The 17387-nt window shown below is 38.2% G+C and overlaps 1 protein-coding gene across 4 annotated transcripts in view; it reads left to right on the forward strand.

The window, feature by feature from the left end:
• Positions 1–17387, forward strand: part of LOC124255940 (doublecortin domain-containing protein 2C-like) — a 138388-nt gene that overhangs the window by 59209 nt on the left and 61792 nt on the right. Inside the window, exon 1 of one of the 4 annotated variants that reach the window (XM_046689888.1) lies at positions 16133–16871. The exons of 1 other annotated variant lie outside the window; for it this stretch is intronic. In XM_046689888.1, coding sequence (XP_046545844.1) covers positions 16540–16871 — 332 coding nt within the window. In that variant the 5' untranslated portion in view covers positions 16133–16539. Of the gene's footprint in view, positions 1–16132; positions 16872–17387 lie in introns of those variants that run through there. 2 more of the 4 variants (XM_046689893.1, XM_046689892.1) reach the window with 2 other exon arrangements.

Below are 17387 nucleotides of genomic sequence, written 5' to 3' on the forward strand. Positions count from 1 at the left end.
CTTGTCGTTAAATCGTACACTGTTTGATAACTAGTCTAAATTCGCTGCGTCGGAATCGGAAATGAAAATTTTCATCGAACCCACAAAGGACCAAAATCGATAAACTAAATATTTTGGTCGAACATATCTGTTTCTGATCTAAAAATGTGTCCGTTTTAGATAATTTCCCCTTATTGCTTATATCCGAATGACTATAAGCGAGAGCTGCGTGTGTTGATAGTCGATACAACCAGCACAACTCTAGAACTGTGTGGCCATACAGGCAACAATAAAGTGACTGAAATAAATACATCATTATAAACATTGAGATAAAAGCAGCAACAAACAAACTTTAAAGAACACAAATGAAAACAAAATCATTTAATGATGGTTGACGTTTTCTTTACAATGATGGTCCTGGTTCCTCCAGCACTTAGAACAACAGCGTAAATACAGGTAAACACTGAAGTTTGTTACTGGGACTACCTCATTTAAGACAATTTGACCTGATTGTGTGAAAGCTTTGACGACCCATCCCTTGGGACTCACAGTCACACTTCATGTCCACACCCAGTCACTCTGAACGGCCATCCAACAAGTCCGTCACCCGAATGAAAAACCTGTTCACAATACCGTTCTGTTGAAGAGACCAATTGATCATCTTTCCTATACACCATCTTTGTCCATACACACTTCACACATAAGTCATTAGGTGTGGGATTTGATTATTTTTTCATTTATTTCGGAAAGATATTTTTATGCCATCATCGTTTGTCTTAAAATGTCCTTTGTTTGTCAATACCGGCAGTAAACTTATTAATGCTTGGGTTCATTTTCCCTGTTAAGAAACGCTTCACTGGGCGTTCGATTCTTTTTTATGTCTTGCCGATCAGCGTTATTCTCTATCAGGTAATGTAGATCGATGTTGTATATCGGTTCAGTTCAGGGGAAAACATCAAGTCAACATGTTTATGCATTCCCAAGTTAGTGGATGAACTCACACTGAGCAGTTCAGTTGTATGTTGATTAGCATTGATCAGTGCCATGTAATTAGCTCCCTGGACTCATACATAGATGTATGATGTCGGTGACATGGACACTGTTGTGGAGACAACGTTGACATCAACACAAGGATCTGTCTGACGACACGGCCAAATTAGAGCACAACCAACGCGTTACTGGGTTAGACGGATTATCTGTCCCTAGTGAATTCACTGAAGTTCACTAAGGACAGGCCACCCGTTCGTCAAGGTCTCAGCTTACACCATTCATTCAGTGTCAAGTCTCCTGTTGTGTGTAATTATATCACCCACCGTCAGTTAACACCAGCGGAGAATGAGTGTAATGAAACTCCACAAACAAACTTTACTCATTGATGGGTTTCAGTTGTATGACGTTATCCCTGTCGTCATGAATATTATGACGTCATAAAGAATTGATCTTTGAATGCAGCTATATATTATGAAATATCGGAATTCATAACCAACAAGGTCAAGAAATATATGAAATTCGTAAAATTCGTCCCACTGGCATACAGCGACGAAAGATATGAACCTTTCAATAACCTTGAATTAATCTCAAGAATACAATTTTCATCCATCTCTACTTCTATGTGATAAAGAAGAAAATAATGCAGTTGAGTGTTTTTTATAGTTTTTGTCGATTTGTAGAAATATTAAAGCCTTTATAACAGCACATTCACGTGAAACATTTCAATACAAAGCCGGTCAATCAAGTTTCGAGGATGTATGTATCAATTATACTGAGGTAGGTGTGGATCAATACTTCGATAATCGATTCTAGGACAAGAGGTAAACGTTTGCCCTAAGTGCACCGTTTGGATTGACGACGGTAAAATCAATGGCACCAATGCAGATACTAGTTAACGGAGGCGGTTAAAACTATTAAAAGTACATGTTTTGAATTGATGGGGATTAATGTATCGAGATAATACATAAACTATTCTAGGAGGTTTGAATGAAATGAATATTCATGAATGAAGATTGTGTTACGCATGAATGCATTCAAATTGAAAATCTTTTAAAAAATTGAAAAATACAATATATTTAGAATATTGATAAAAGACCAGCAACACATGGTTGGGTAGTGCATATGAAATAGACATATGTCTGTTTTTTCTATAAGTATGTTCTTCTGGGGTGCAGCACAAAGTGTATAGAAACATCGACCATAAACAGCACGGTAAAGTTGAAAACGGGAACAACGTATTGTCCATGTCAATGTTACTCTGTGTGTGCAAATACAATGAACTTCTTAATGGGTGCGAACAGGTCCTTCACTCTAATATGTCACTGCACAATGTGTATTATTCATACAAGAGAAATACAGCCAATTCCACTGGTGGATGCAGCGATGGGTGACACTGATGGCCAGGGCTTCAGCCTCCACCTAGAAACCGCTACAGCAAACACACCTCGATCAATGGCCACCTTAGATACATCCCACTAGGACATACCCTCCTTTGTCCAGACCATGAATATGGTAGTGTGTATTTCATGTTTCAGTCAATTAAGGAAGGATTAAAGCAAATAGGAGTCCTGATTGCAACAATTATGTAGGTGTGGCGTATCACAATGAATGAGTTTTGTATTGTTAGAGGCACACACATAGAGTCTCAAGTAGATGCTGTGTAACAAGAACGTGACGTGTGAAGGATGACTAGTGGCACTTGTATTTGCTGAGTAGTAGAGATCTTTGTTACTGTTTCCAGCCTTGGTTGATTAAATCAAGCTCGTACAGAAATGTGACGAAGGAATGTCATCAGTGTAAATATGTCAAACGGGACTCGTTACAGTTTCTTGGTTCTGATTTAGGTGTCCTTCCCATGTAAGAACTTCAGTTCAGGATGTCTCGAACTTTAGTTCAGGATGTCTCGAACTTTAGTTTAGGATGTCTCGAACTTTAATTCAGGATGTCTCGAACATTCATTTGTCACGCGCGTATAAGCATCTTGTAAGTCATTCAAGCGTAGTGCTAAATGTAGATTCAAGCAGTTACATACATTATATCATTTGGTCAATTAAACCTGGAGATCTCATGCCTGGGAACACAAGACAACAACCCGGCTGGATAATTTGTAAAAAAATTCATATGTATCTCGATAGGTATCGCCATGATTTGTTGACGGTACTAGAATGTGTTCATGATACAGTACATTAATGAGAACCTGAAGTATTTCGATCTGAGCCTTTGGTCACTTGAAGTGTCCTTCACGAACTGCTACTGTTCAGGGCAAGGTATTTTGTACACGATGAACTTTTGGAGGGAGTGTAATGTGTTAGCTATACAAAACTTTGTTTAGGATAGGATTTTCTCTGTCACGATACAATACTGTTATGCCATTCTGTTTTGTACAAGATACGATATTTTAGTTTTGGGTGTTCTTTGCCTTCACAACACAATACTTGGTCGGGGAAAGTTTTCTTGATCGCGACATGTGACTGTTTTGGACCCGATGTTTTTATTCCTGATAAATTGTATTTTACAAGATATTATTTCTTGGTAATATTTGCCAGATTAAATTCACACAGTGAAACAATACTCATCATCATTTTCTTCTATATCAGTGTAAATGTCTAGATCAACGTCGTACTCCTGTAACCAGAAATAACGAATGAAGGCAATCATGAATCCAATCTCCAAGCAAACCGATGAAGCCTTTCAGTGTGATTTGACATGCCTAATAAAAAATTTAAATGTCTAATTATATCTATTGATCAGAGTTATGTTACTGACAGATTACGAGCAATTGCAGTATAACATTCCTTAATGTGATAAAGTTGATCATGCGACACGGAGGTGTCACGACCTCGTGCTGTAAGAATAATGGGAAACAATACGGTTATGTTTTGAAAAGAAACAGCCTCTTTACTGTACTCGACGTGTCCATGCAATAAAGCAAAACAATCAGAGTTAAAGGCAAAATATTGAGTGTCTTGGTCTTCATCCTACGATCACATATCTTGATGCCGCCATCAGAATTCCAAGGCCTGACACCAGGTGCCTTGGTGTCGCCTTCAAGACTTCCAGAGCTTTCCACGGGTGTCTCGGCGTCATAATTACGGTTTGCATGCTCAGCAACATGTATCCTGGCGTCACATAGAGAGATTCAGTTCAAATAAATGTCCGAATGGCGGTATAATGATTTCCAGGCCTACCACCAGGTGTCTTTGTGTCACAAATCCGACTTCCACGTTGAGCATGAAGGCTTCTACACCTCTAATTATGTTTCTTGGTGCCAGCGTGCAGATATCAAGGCCCACTAGCAATTTGTTTCTTGGTGTCATTATTTAGATTTCCAGCATTGGCAATATGTTTCTTGGTGTCATTATTTAGATTTCCAACACTGGCAGTGTGTTTCTTGGTGTCATTATTTAGATTTCCAGAGTTGGCAATATGTTTCTTGGTGTCATTATTTAGATTTCCAGAGTTGGCAGTATGTTTCTTGGTGTCATTATTTAGATTTCCAGAGTTGGCAGTATGTTTCTTGGTGTCATTATTTAGATTTCCAGAGTTGGCAGTATGTTTCTTGGTGTCATTATTTAGATTTCCAGAGTTGGCAGTATGTTTCTTGGTGTCATTATTTAGATTTCCAACACTTGCAGTATGTTTCTTGGAATCATTATTTAGATTTCCAGCACTGGCAATATGTTTCTTGGTGTCATTATTTAGATTTCCAGCACTGGCAGTATGTTTCTTGGAATCATTATTTAGATTTCCAAGCACTGGCAGTATGTTTCTTTGTGTCATTGCAGTATGTTTCTTGGAATCATTATTTAGATTTCCAGCACTGGCAATATGTTTCTTGGTGTCATTATTTAGATTTCCAGCACTGGCAGTATGTTTCTTGGAATCATTATTTAGATTTCCAGCACTGGCAATATGTTTCTTGGTGTCATTATTTAGATTTCCAGCACTGGCAGTATGTTTCTTGGAATCATTATTTAGATTTCCAGCACTGGCAGTATGTTTCTTGGAGTCATTATTTAGATTTCCAGCACTGGCAGTATGTTTCTTGGTGTCATTATTTAGATTTCCAGCACTGGCAATATGTTTCTTGGAATCATTATTTAGATTTCCAGCACTGGCAATATGTTTCTTGGTGTCATTATTTAGATTTCCAGCACTGGCAGTATGTTTCTTGGTGTCATTATTTAGATTTCCAGCACTGACAGTATGTTTCTTGGTGTCATTATTTAGATTTCCAGGGTTGGCAATATGTTTCTTGGTGTCATTATTTAGATTTTGAGGAATGGAAGTATTTGTTCATTATTCAGAGTTCCATGATTGGAAGTGGGTTTTTTCCATTATTTAGAGTTCCAGGTCTAGTGCCTAGAGGTGTCACAATAACATGTCCAGACCTAGCAACAGACCTCGGGATGTCACGATTCCCACCACCTGCGTTCCTACTGATATTGTATTGTCGTTCTATATGCTTTGAAGCCAAGGTAACCATTGCTTCAGCCTTCCAGTAGCTGTCTTGGCTTCATCAAACCTTTGGGGACCAAATCCTATCAACGAAACGCCCTGTTCCGATATTTGATCCCGGTATATGCTTCACAGTTAGTATGTCTATTCTAACAGTTTTGTTTGTCTAAAAATGTCTCTTTTCAAACCTTTTAATAAATTTTATAAAAGATAAAATATGAAAGGATTAAACCATGAGTACACATATATAATATAGTTCTTACATTGTATCCAGTTATTCAATCGCCATGATGCGTTTTGTGGTGTTAAATGACGTTTGACTTCATTGTACTGACATGCATTTTCAGTTGAAGCTTGACTCTGGATGGATTTGTCATTTAAATAGATACCTTTGATTTTGTGAGTGTGTTTATTTGATGTTGTGCGGCATGCTGGTTGTACGTGCAACGGTGTGTTTGTATCCTTCACCTGGAAACGTCGTTCCGCTTCGATGAATAGTCAGCTGGCAGACTTAAACTTCCCTTGATGTTAATGTCCTATATTTTTAGCACGTGGTATGGATGAATGAGATCACGAAGAGGGATGTAGAGTAAATACCCATTCGCTCGTGACCATGCCTACCACGGTTCAATATTTGATGCAGAGTCTAGGATTTCCCAGCCGTGATATGATTGTAATAGTGTTATGTGGTTGTAATATTGTTATGTGATTGTAGTATTGTTACATGATTGTAGTATTGTCATATGGTTGTAATATTACACGTGGTTGTAATATGGTTTTAATATTGCAATATGACTGTATTATTGTGATATCGCTATGTTATAGTAATGTTGCTGTACTGTTATAAACTGTATTATTGTAATATGGTTATGTTATAGTAATGTTGCTGAACAATTATATGCTGTATTATTTAACATGGCTATGTTGTAGTAATGTTGCTGTACTACTATAAACTGTATTATTGTAATATGGCTTTGTTATAGTAATGTTGCTGTACTATTATAAACTGTACTATTATAATATCGCTATGTTATAGTAATGTTGCTGTACTACTATAAACTGTATTATTGTAATATCGCTATGTTATAGTAATGTTGCTGTACTACTATAAACTGTATTATTGTAATATCGCTATGTTATAGTAATGTTGCTGTACTACTATAAACTGTATTATTGTAATATCGCTATGTTATTGTAATGTGACTGTACTATTATAAACTGCATTATTGTAATGTGGCTATGTTATAGTAATGTTGCTGAACTGTTATAAACTGTATTACTGTATTGTGGCTGTATTATCGTTACATGAATGTTCTATGTCAGTACGCCTGTGCATCGTAATGCAAGCATCATTGTTAAATGTCTCTAGTATTGTAACCTCGTTGGAATAATATTATATGACTAATTTTGTACGATATCTGTCTTATTGTAATGTGGCTGTAACGTTGTAATGTGGCAGACTGTACTGTTGTTTTTCTGAGTGTATTGTAATATGACTGTACTGTTGAAGCATGGCAATATAACCATTTTATAAACAGTGGTGCCCCTGATAGTCCTGCCTTGGATGTAATGCTGTACACACCACTCCCCAAATGTGTTCGTGTTCCCTGGAGAGGGAAATAACAAATATCTATGCCAAACACATTTCAATTTCCAAACTGTAATGTTTTTGTCATTCAAGTATATAGATAACTAACACGAGTGAGGATTTGACCAGCCTGTTATTGTAATGACACAGCATGAAACATTGGAACACGTTCAAACATCGCATCAAGTCGCTGCGGCATGTACACAGAAACATTCACTTGCTAAGGGCGTGTCCTCCTTAACTGTTGTATTAATAAAATATTTAAATGGAAAAGATTTTTTCAAGACCGATATTCAAAACAGTATTCTGCTTGATCATCTCCTCAACAACGTGTCTATCAAGACACACCACAATGTGTTCAATATTTCTTATTGTTGCGATCAATTTCGTTGCCAACATACAGTTTTGTGCACAACATCGTCTCCAGGTTCTGTGCAGTATTGATAATATTTTAGGATTATGCTGGCTGAGCTATAAAGTACAGTCTCTAGAGTTCCTTGTTTACATGATATAGATATATTCCATTGTACATTTTACAGCATGGGTCATTTGGTTCATTTGGCACCTGCAACATTGCGTGAAGTACATTATCAAAGAGAGATTCTTTCAATAGAGTACAAAACTATGTCTTTTATGGGTGACTTGAATGCGTCATTTAGCTTGCAAAATGGTTTGTCCATGAAACACGCAACACATGTGTAGGTGTAATACTAGTCAGTTTTATTGTGTCATAAAACTGTTTTTTTGTTTGATATAAGTGTTGTTCTTTTTGTTTGGTTTTTGGACTTTACTGCTGCTTTCATTTTGTTGTCGTTGTTGTTTTTGTTGTTACCATCGTTGTTGTGTCTTATTTGTTTAGTATCTTTGTTTGATCTAGTCGTTCATTTTTCAAATGACTCCGTATGGAATGGTCGCGGGTTCGATCCCAGCTTTGTCAAACGAAAACACCTTAAAGATGGAACATAGTGATACATAATGTGGCCCTCGGCCTTACATGGACAACACAAGGACTGGGAAAACATCGAAGTTGGGAATCCATGCTAAACTGAAGCAATGTATCAAAGTGGTCCAGCTCTATAAAAGCATGGATCGTCCGAATAAGTCCTGAGGCCCGTTTCACAAAAGCGAATGTCGTAAGTCTGTGCTAAAGTATGGGAGTTACGATCATCCTAGCGCTACGATCGCTTTGTGGAACGGAGCCCAGGCACCCACACCCGTGAAGGCATTTCTCTATATAAGCGCTGTACAGGACATTAAACTCAATCTAAATTCTAGCCACCTTCTTCAAACTGTGATCTCAAAATAGGGAAATATTCAGAAAACAGGTTTTTCAATTTCAACCGCCTGTAGTTAGATACGAGCTGACTGAAACAAGTCGCAATGTTTAATGACTTACCGGTACTTCAAATCATACAAACATCCACATTGTATTTAGAAAACTTAGAAATTTACCAAGTTTAGAAACAGTGCTTTATGTAACTATAGCATAACCCAACAACATAACACGATTTGTTGGGAAGGTATTTATTATGTTTATCATGTTATATTATTCTAGATTACGTCAAATACCACCGACGTAATCTCTTCCGTGACAATCGCCTCTTGAATCAGTACTGACGCGTAGATACCCGCACGTTTTGCGCAGAGGAATAGCTTTGATCTGACTGCCTATCATGACTCTAAGTCGCGACACTAAACCAGTGCTTGGGAGCAGGTGCCCGTCTTTGTCTCGTGTTAGTTAGCTGGTACTAGATCTTATCCTGTGTATCTACAATACCATCACTACCTGGATACCTAAACATAACACCACTGGGTGTTAGAAAAGGTATTGGTGAATCCGAACCACCTCCCTTGCGATATTGACACCGTTACAATATATAATATGTTTCAATATACACGTCCTTTTTCAAGAACTATAACCTTTATTATCCGATGACGATAATACATATCTACAAGTTCCTTTCTATTATCTAAAAAATATATGTTCTCTGTTGTTGTTTTAACTGCACAATTACCTCATACAGAGTATCTTATCAACGTTGACAAAAGTATGTAGACAAAAGAGGTCTCCATAACAAATGCTTGATTTGTACCACTAATAACAAACACATTATCAGGTTTGTGCTGGGGGTGACATTCATGAGTATGATTCACATGAGCTCATTTGCAAAGGTTACCGCTGTATGCCATGTCAATGGAACAAGGGCATCAGTAATGTTTCCTGAATTAATTGCATAACAAGAGTGTACATGTATACAAAATCTGGATGTAGGTTTATTGCCCACTTCCATCAGCAGTCAGTTTCTGTGAAACATGTTTGGAAATAATACTTCGTCTCTGTCACGGGTGGGGCAGGATACACTCACTATTTCGCGAACATCTCGTGTCATAACTCTTGATAATGATTCATAAACACATGCTCGTGATATTGTCTGTATTGTACAATCGAATCACATTTTACTTCACACCCATCCGTACACACACACACACACACACACACACACACACACACACACACACACACACACACACACACACACACACACACATACATACATACATACATACATATTTGATCAATACTAATGGTGTCACTACCCCAGATGTGAAAGAAATCCATTTCAAAATTGCATGCCAACATAATGGTCCTTGATTGGCATCAAATTATCCTCCCCAATGTGTGTATACATTATGTATACGTCGACTGGAGCCGTAGCGTGCAGTGGTCTTTCTCACCCCGGTGATTGGGCCAGGCTGATTGGAATGGGGGTTCAATAATTAATCATCTGAGATGCGAGGTCATGGATGTTGTTGGTGAATATCCGTCGCCCTGTTACATCAGGTAACTGGTAGCAGGTAATTTACTTGCACACCTACCATCTCTGCTAATGGGCCAGTTGCTACGCACCGTTATCCAATGATTCACAGCTTAGTGATCAGATTGCTGCAGATAACCGTTATATATTCCACATTAGCTACCGTTACCATGTCTTGTCTGAGCGGACATATGAATTGAAACGTTTCGATATGCTGCGTAAAATCGGTTACTGACCTGCGTGTGTTTACGTCCAGATACATTTAGCAACTCTGGGTCACTATGACATAAGAACATATTTTATAGTACACTTTCGGACAATGGGAAAGGCAATATGTTCTGATGACCAATGACAAGAGACAACGACATGTTTTGTGTTTTTACAAAATATACCACCTGCCGTATCACGCCATATATGAACCTCTGGCTAGAGAAAGCTCTTCAATGTTTACTGACACTGTGTTAGTTCATCCCACGTGCTTCTAAGTTGTTATCCAGTGTAAATAGACCTATAGGAGGGCGGGGTATAGGTAAACATCCTTTGTCCTTATACCTGCCATTAAAGGGATTGATCATGGGTGCGAGAAAAATATAGCAGTTACATGAAAAAACACAAAATCAATGGCTCTGTAGTGTTAGTACAGTAGCTATGTTGGGTGGTTTTTTTTAAAAAGAGATAAAAGGTGATTTACAAAATAACGTTCCATAGCATGATGTTAGCTAATCAATGAATAGTTTTCTTTTACAATTTGCAGTGTTACGTTTTTGGTTTCTACATAATGACTTGTTATGCAAACGCCTAGTGCAGTATGATAAACCGTACAGCAAACCTTTCAATGATAATTATTTAAAAGTGATTAAAACGTTTGTAAATAGGTGACTGATTAATGTACCTTGTAGCCATAGTGTGCCAACACACGTGGTTAAGCCCTAGTGAGTTATATCACATGCCACATTTCACGGACATCTTGCAAATACACAAGTGTACATTGTCTCCTACGAGGGTAGTTCAAAAAATACGTAGACTAACTGTATTCTCGATGTCCAATGTTTGAAAAGCTTCCATTGTATTTTGAAGGAATCTTTAGCAAAGCCATATCCAAAAATTCACATATGTGGGTAATGTGGTTAACGAAATATGAGTCATCACAACGCATAGGGGTATAATATTTCTAGCAAACCAGCAGAAAATGAAAAACGATCTGTCATTTGGTACCTCTTGGATAATGTCATGCCCTCAGAGTATATCATATAAAATATGTTGATTTAAACAGTATTTTATTTCCAATAATGTTTACATTTTTCATAGTACACAACATAAGAAAATGGAAATAGGATCAGCAAACAGGCCATATGGCCTATGTCAATGCTTCTCCGCATATAATTCATTATTACCTTGACTTAATTCTATGGAGCAGACAATAGAACATTAATGAATGAATCAAAACAAAATAAAAATAAAGAAAAGAAAATAAAGAACAAGATACCAAGTGCATTTTATGTTTATAGGTTGTTACTTGAATTCCGTAAAGCGGTTAGTTTCAGTTATATAATTCTGTACGGATTTTATTAGGTTTTCATTGTCTAGAGGAGATAAGTCGTCATTGCCGTGAAGTATGGTATATATGCTGAGGTGGTTAAGGACAAAGTATTTGTCGGGTCTAAACTGGGCATAGCGGGGACATGACAGAAAAAAAAAAAATATGTTCAGTATAGTATTGGATGACTTCCCGTCATAATCAACACTCACAGATTTGGATTGCTTAATTTATATCTAGTCGAGGGATGTTTTTTAAGGACACCCCCATTTCAATCTTCCTAAAACAGTGTGTCCAGATATTCAAGCTGGTACTGTTTCCAATAGATTGTGAGCTGACACTTGTGTGACCATTCAGTGTTTAGTTTGAACCCTTGGCATCATGTATGAATAAGTGAAAACATTTGAATAAGTTATGTCCTTATGATTACGTCATCTGAAAGGGGATGGTTAGTGTCTCCAAAACAAGCTCTTTCAGGCAACATGAAGGGGGGAGCCACTTTAACAAGCAATAGATATATAGAAAATGTAACGTCACACAAATAACTTGTACATACACAAACATCCATTGTCTCCTAGTCCTTCTGAGATATAGTAAATGTAACGTCACACAAGTAACCTGTACATACACAAACATCTGAGATATAGATAAATGTAACGTCACACAAATAACTTGTACATACACAATCGTCCATTGTCTCCTAGTCCTTTTGAGATATAGTAAATGTAACGTCACACAAATAACCTGTACATACACAATCGTCCAGTGTCTCCTAGTCCTTTTGAGATATAGTAAATGTAACGTCACACAAATAACTTGTACATACACAATCGTCCATTGTCTCCTAGTCCTTTTGAGATATAGTAAATGCAACGTCACACGAATTACCTGTACATACACAATCGTCCAATCACACAAATAACCTGTACATACACAAGTGTCCATTGTCTCCCTAGTCTTTCTTGGATATAGAAAACGCTCTATGACACCCCGTATCTACACAAGTGGGCACTCTGTTTTGTCCCAGTGAGATATTGCAACATCTCACGGACAAGCTCTACATACAAAGTGTCACTTTGTTGTTGCAATAAATATTCAGTGTATGTTGAATCATTTGTAATATGATGCAGTGCACTTATCAACTTGATGTCTGTATGGGTGTACTGACGTAACCTCACACAGTCTACACTAACATACTGCACCACTGAACCAGCCCGTTATACAGTATAAAGGTATGATTATTATAATTTATCAGTGACTTGTATATCAGTGGAATAACATACGTTTTCCTATAGTATACAGATCCCTGCACAAGTGTACTGACATAACCCTCACAGGGTCTGCACTTACATGCTGCACATGTAACCGACCCACTATACATATGATTATAAATATATGTGAGATTACTACGCTTTATCAGTGACTTTTATATGAGTGGAATAACTACAGTATACAAATCCCTTAATGCAGAATATATTCTGACCACCTTTTCCTTTCAACAATACACCCAACACACACGGATAGATTGTAAATCTCCTTATATGTAAATCCAGATAAGAACCATTCACATGGGGATGCCAAACACAAACATACATTGCTGACCAGGGGGCAGTTCAATATCGATAATGAAATCGATCAATATTGATCTCTAGTTTATCGATAAGGACACTAGCCAGGGATAAGTCGTGTATGACGCATGCCGAATACGAGGAAGGGTGGGTTGTATGAATGACCGTCCTCTGATCTCCATCAGTCGTCCAGTGTTGGCCTGAGAGGGTAGGTCAAGCCCTACATGGGGATTGTGTACTTGAGTTTATACACGTCATAATATACTTATCTCGCTCCGAAGCTGAGGGTGTTTGCTCAAGGTACTGCCTTTGGGTGTTTGGAGACTTAGGTTTCATGTTGTGGATTAGAAGTCTATTTTGTTATGACAACCGCTGCATTGGTGCTGAATATGTGCTACTGGACTTCCGGACGCAGTGTACTTTGGTATTGTTTAAACCGCTCTTGAAAAACATCTGTATCATGATTGTGAGGACATCAAAAACTTGGATTAGTTTTACTTTTTTCTGTGTTTGGTTCACTCAATAAAACGTAAGGATGAAATATGTAATATCAACGCCAGAAATAAATAGTCTCGATGATTTGCCAGAACAGACTCCAGTTGACGAAAAAAGCAAAACGGTGGTGAAAAGAAAATGAATGAACCTTTGAAAGTGAGTGATGACACAAGGCGTTTGGAAAAGGAATAACCATTTCCTTCTCTATTGGAACCAGTTAAACGATTTGAATAAGTAGAAAAGATATGTTCCTGCGCGAACATTTCAATAGTCCTCTATGAAGAATGCAGAATCACACTTTATTGCTAATAAATGATTTCAGTTGTCTTTGTTGGGATTGTTTTATTATATTCATATATATACTCTTAAAAAAAGAAACTTGACATAGGACAAATTTGAATTTTAGGAAAATATTTGACACAAACCAATCCATACTGAATCCCAGCATGTGGGGGAATGGTTGCCGACGACAAAACGTTTGAAAAAAGAAACGTGTAAGAAAAACGTAACGTTACACTCACGTCTGTAGTGAATCGCTAAAAAGCACCCTACATGAAATGCACGAGCATCATGAAATTGTGTATCACCCTGAGCTGAACCCTTTGACTATAAGCTTTAAAAAGCCACATCAATGGTACTCCACATGCATTGCTTTAAGCCACTATAGACGACAAGAGAATGAAAAGACGGACAGAAGCTCAACGACACAACGACATCCGCCGTTTACAAGGATGGGCATCGCAGCATGATGTGGCAAGGCACTTCAGCGTGTCCAGACAGACCATCTCAAACCTATGGACCCGATACAAAAACACTGGGAGTGTTAATGACAGACCCAGGTCAGGTCGACCTGGGGTTATCACCGCCGCCCAGGATCGCTATATCTGGTTGAGACATTTTCGTTCAAACACCACGGCCGCATCATCTACGACAATCCAAATCCCTGGACTGCTCCGAATCTCCGACCAGACAGTGCGCAATTGGCTATGGAAGCCAGACTTTTTGCCAGAAGACCAGTTCAACGTCACGTCGTTCCCGACATCAACGTGATCTTTGGAGCATGGCAATGTTCGACCTCACGTTGCACGTGTTTGACAGGACTTCCTCCAGCAAAACAATGTTCAGTTGTTACCTTTGCCTTCTCGATCACCGGATTTGTCCCCCATTGAACATCTATGAGATACTCTTGATCGACGCTTGCGCCAGCGTAATCCGCTACCTCAGACACTACAAGAACTGCACACAGCCCTTCAGCAAGTGTATCAAAACATTCATCAAGACAGCATTCGGCATCTCTTTTCTTCTATGGGTCACCGCTGCCAAGCTGTTGTCGATGCCCATGGTGGTCACACCTGATATTGACATTTTACTCTGACCAAGTGGCTTTAATAGCCCTTACCAAACACTTTCTGGATACTCATGTTTTGGAAATTTGTAAAGTGATGATTTTACTGTAACTGAGCAATGATGTCATGTTTGAATCAGTTATATGCACTCAGTAAATAAACTCCAAAACAGCATGTCAAGTTTCTTTTTTTTGAAGAGTATATTTTCTTGTTTCATACATTTGATCAAATAGTTATTCTTTGTCGGCAACACATGTGTGAGTAAGGCGATTGCAAACACCAGGCACACCCTCACTGCTAATTGGCGTTGTGGCGTTTCTTCACAAAATCTTGATTTCTCCGAAATAGAATGTCTTTGAAGGAGCGTGTACGTTCACTACTTCCGTTCAGTACTTCTGAAACGAATAACACTTCGCAGGAAGCCTTTGATTTATGCACGTGATATTACTAAAAGCGATGGACCATACTCACCTTTCCTTGCAAGTTTCTATAAGTCTGCAGTTGAATTGTTTATGGATAATTTGGAGGTTAGGTCTCGAAAATTGTTTATTTGATCCTCAATTTATTTCCAAGGTGGGATATGCTGCACTCGTTTGGACAGATACAACCTTCCTTTAATTAGGACGGTGATAGTGTCTTCAATGCTTGGAACTAAAGGAAAGTTTTGAAAAGGCTGAAAACTAGAAATGATTCTATGAACTACCGACAACATAAAGTGCGGTCCTACAGAATCCAATACAATGTATGCCACATTGTCCATTGCTGAAACCTCTGCGTGCTGTGCTCCCTGATAAGAGCCATCAACGCTGAGACAGTGAACACTCCAAATGGCATTCATTTTTTTGTCATCAACTGTCACATATGTGACTTGCTGTGAACGAAGAGTTTTGATTAAGAAACACCAAGCATTTGAAAGAAACAGTTCATGCAAGGTACAATAATCAATAACCATTAACAGTTCACGTATTTGAGGATGACAATGTGCAAGAGGACCTTTATAACACGTAATGCTCTCACTACAAATCTATGATTTCCCAAAGGTTATATAACAGTAATAGAAGCACAACAAATGTAACTGAATCATTGATGCAGATGAATGTTATTTCGGAAATAGAACTGGTGATATGTTCTACAAATAAAAACAGAAAACACTGTCATAGAAAACGACGTTAATGAGTAGTAAAGCCTAGGTACTAATATCTGCAGCATGTAATGAATCGTGGTAGTGCTGCAAGATGTCTCTGGCAAGGGCGAGCGACAGCTGTGGAGATATCGACTGACTGGCCGACGAGCTGGTTTAGTCAGGCACATGAGGATGAGTTTCTATGTACATCACTTCCCCTGAGTGTTGTGTACGCATGCGCGTGTGTTAGTGTATTCCGTTTCCAAGACATCATTCATAGGGTAGGCAGGGATGCTGTGATAGTGAAAAGATCGTGTGTTGATGGATTGAAACCCTTGGGTTGTCTTTCACGGACATTTTGTATCCGACAGCGTGTGTTGTGTGAACATTGAGACAGACATGTTCTGACTTTGTTTCGTCTATGGAATACCAGTCATGCATAGCGGAGACTTCAGTGTGGCATGGATTAACCCTGCTTTTGGGTACATAGACAATAGACAATAACAAGAAGACACGGGATATTATTACAGTCTTCATGTGATACCATCTATCCTGCTACCTTGTTTTGTAGCTAAAAAGGCTAGGATTCAAATAAACCTAAAGGCAAGCTGACATACTTGAACAATATTTAAAGTTAAAATGGAATCGGATCAAGAAATATCCAATTCTGCCTCTGCTTCGACAGACATTGTCTTGAATTCCATCGAACACAAAGGCATGGAACGGGCTATCTGGATCAAATGTTTTCTGAATGGAAACCCACATTTCCCTGGCGAGAGGGTGCTGTTCAGTCAGAGGAGGTTCAAGACAGAGGATGCCTTCTTGGACGAGATCACCAGGAAGCTGCACAGTGAGAAGAGTGTCCGAGCACTCAGCACACCCAAAAGAGGAACTCGAATTCACAGTGTATTTGATTTGGAGGATGGCCAACAATATGTGGCGCTCACTAATGATACATTCAAGAAACTTTCGTAAGTTTCACTTAAATGTGATTGTGTTTCTGTTGTAATATTGGGACAAATATGATATTTGCTTTTACAAGAGGTTTCACAAAACTGAAAGTAAATCCTTCAATGACTTTATAAATATATCGTATATGTTTTATTAACATATCACAATCGTGATATTATATTACATTTCTTTATAATTATTAATTTGAACATATAAATGAATGACTTTGTGCAATTATACATTCTGAACATCAACCAGGCTTCAGAATATCAATTATTCTGATTATCACACTTCATATTAATCACTTAAATAATAAGGCTGCATAATGTTGATCCTTCTGATGTTCAATGTGACCATCATTGTTGATGGAATATTTTAAATGTGCCCGCCGTGTCCGTCTGTGCGTTTATTTCCTTTTACTGCTTCATTCACCGACCATCATCCCAGTCACGATGACCACATACAGCATCGCGCGGGCACCTCGGTCATCTGTTTTGTCAATAATACTACCAGCGAAACATCAATATTTCTTAAAA

Source organism: Haliotis rubra, unplaced genomic scaffold (genome assembly GCF_003918875.1).
Source record: "Haliotis rubra isolate DU_JTF1 unplaced genomic scaffold, ASM391887v1 Scf613, whole genome shotgun sequence".
NCBI lineage: Eukaryota > Metazoa > Mollusca > Gastropoda > Lepetellida > Haliotidae > Haliotis > Haliotis rubra.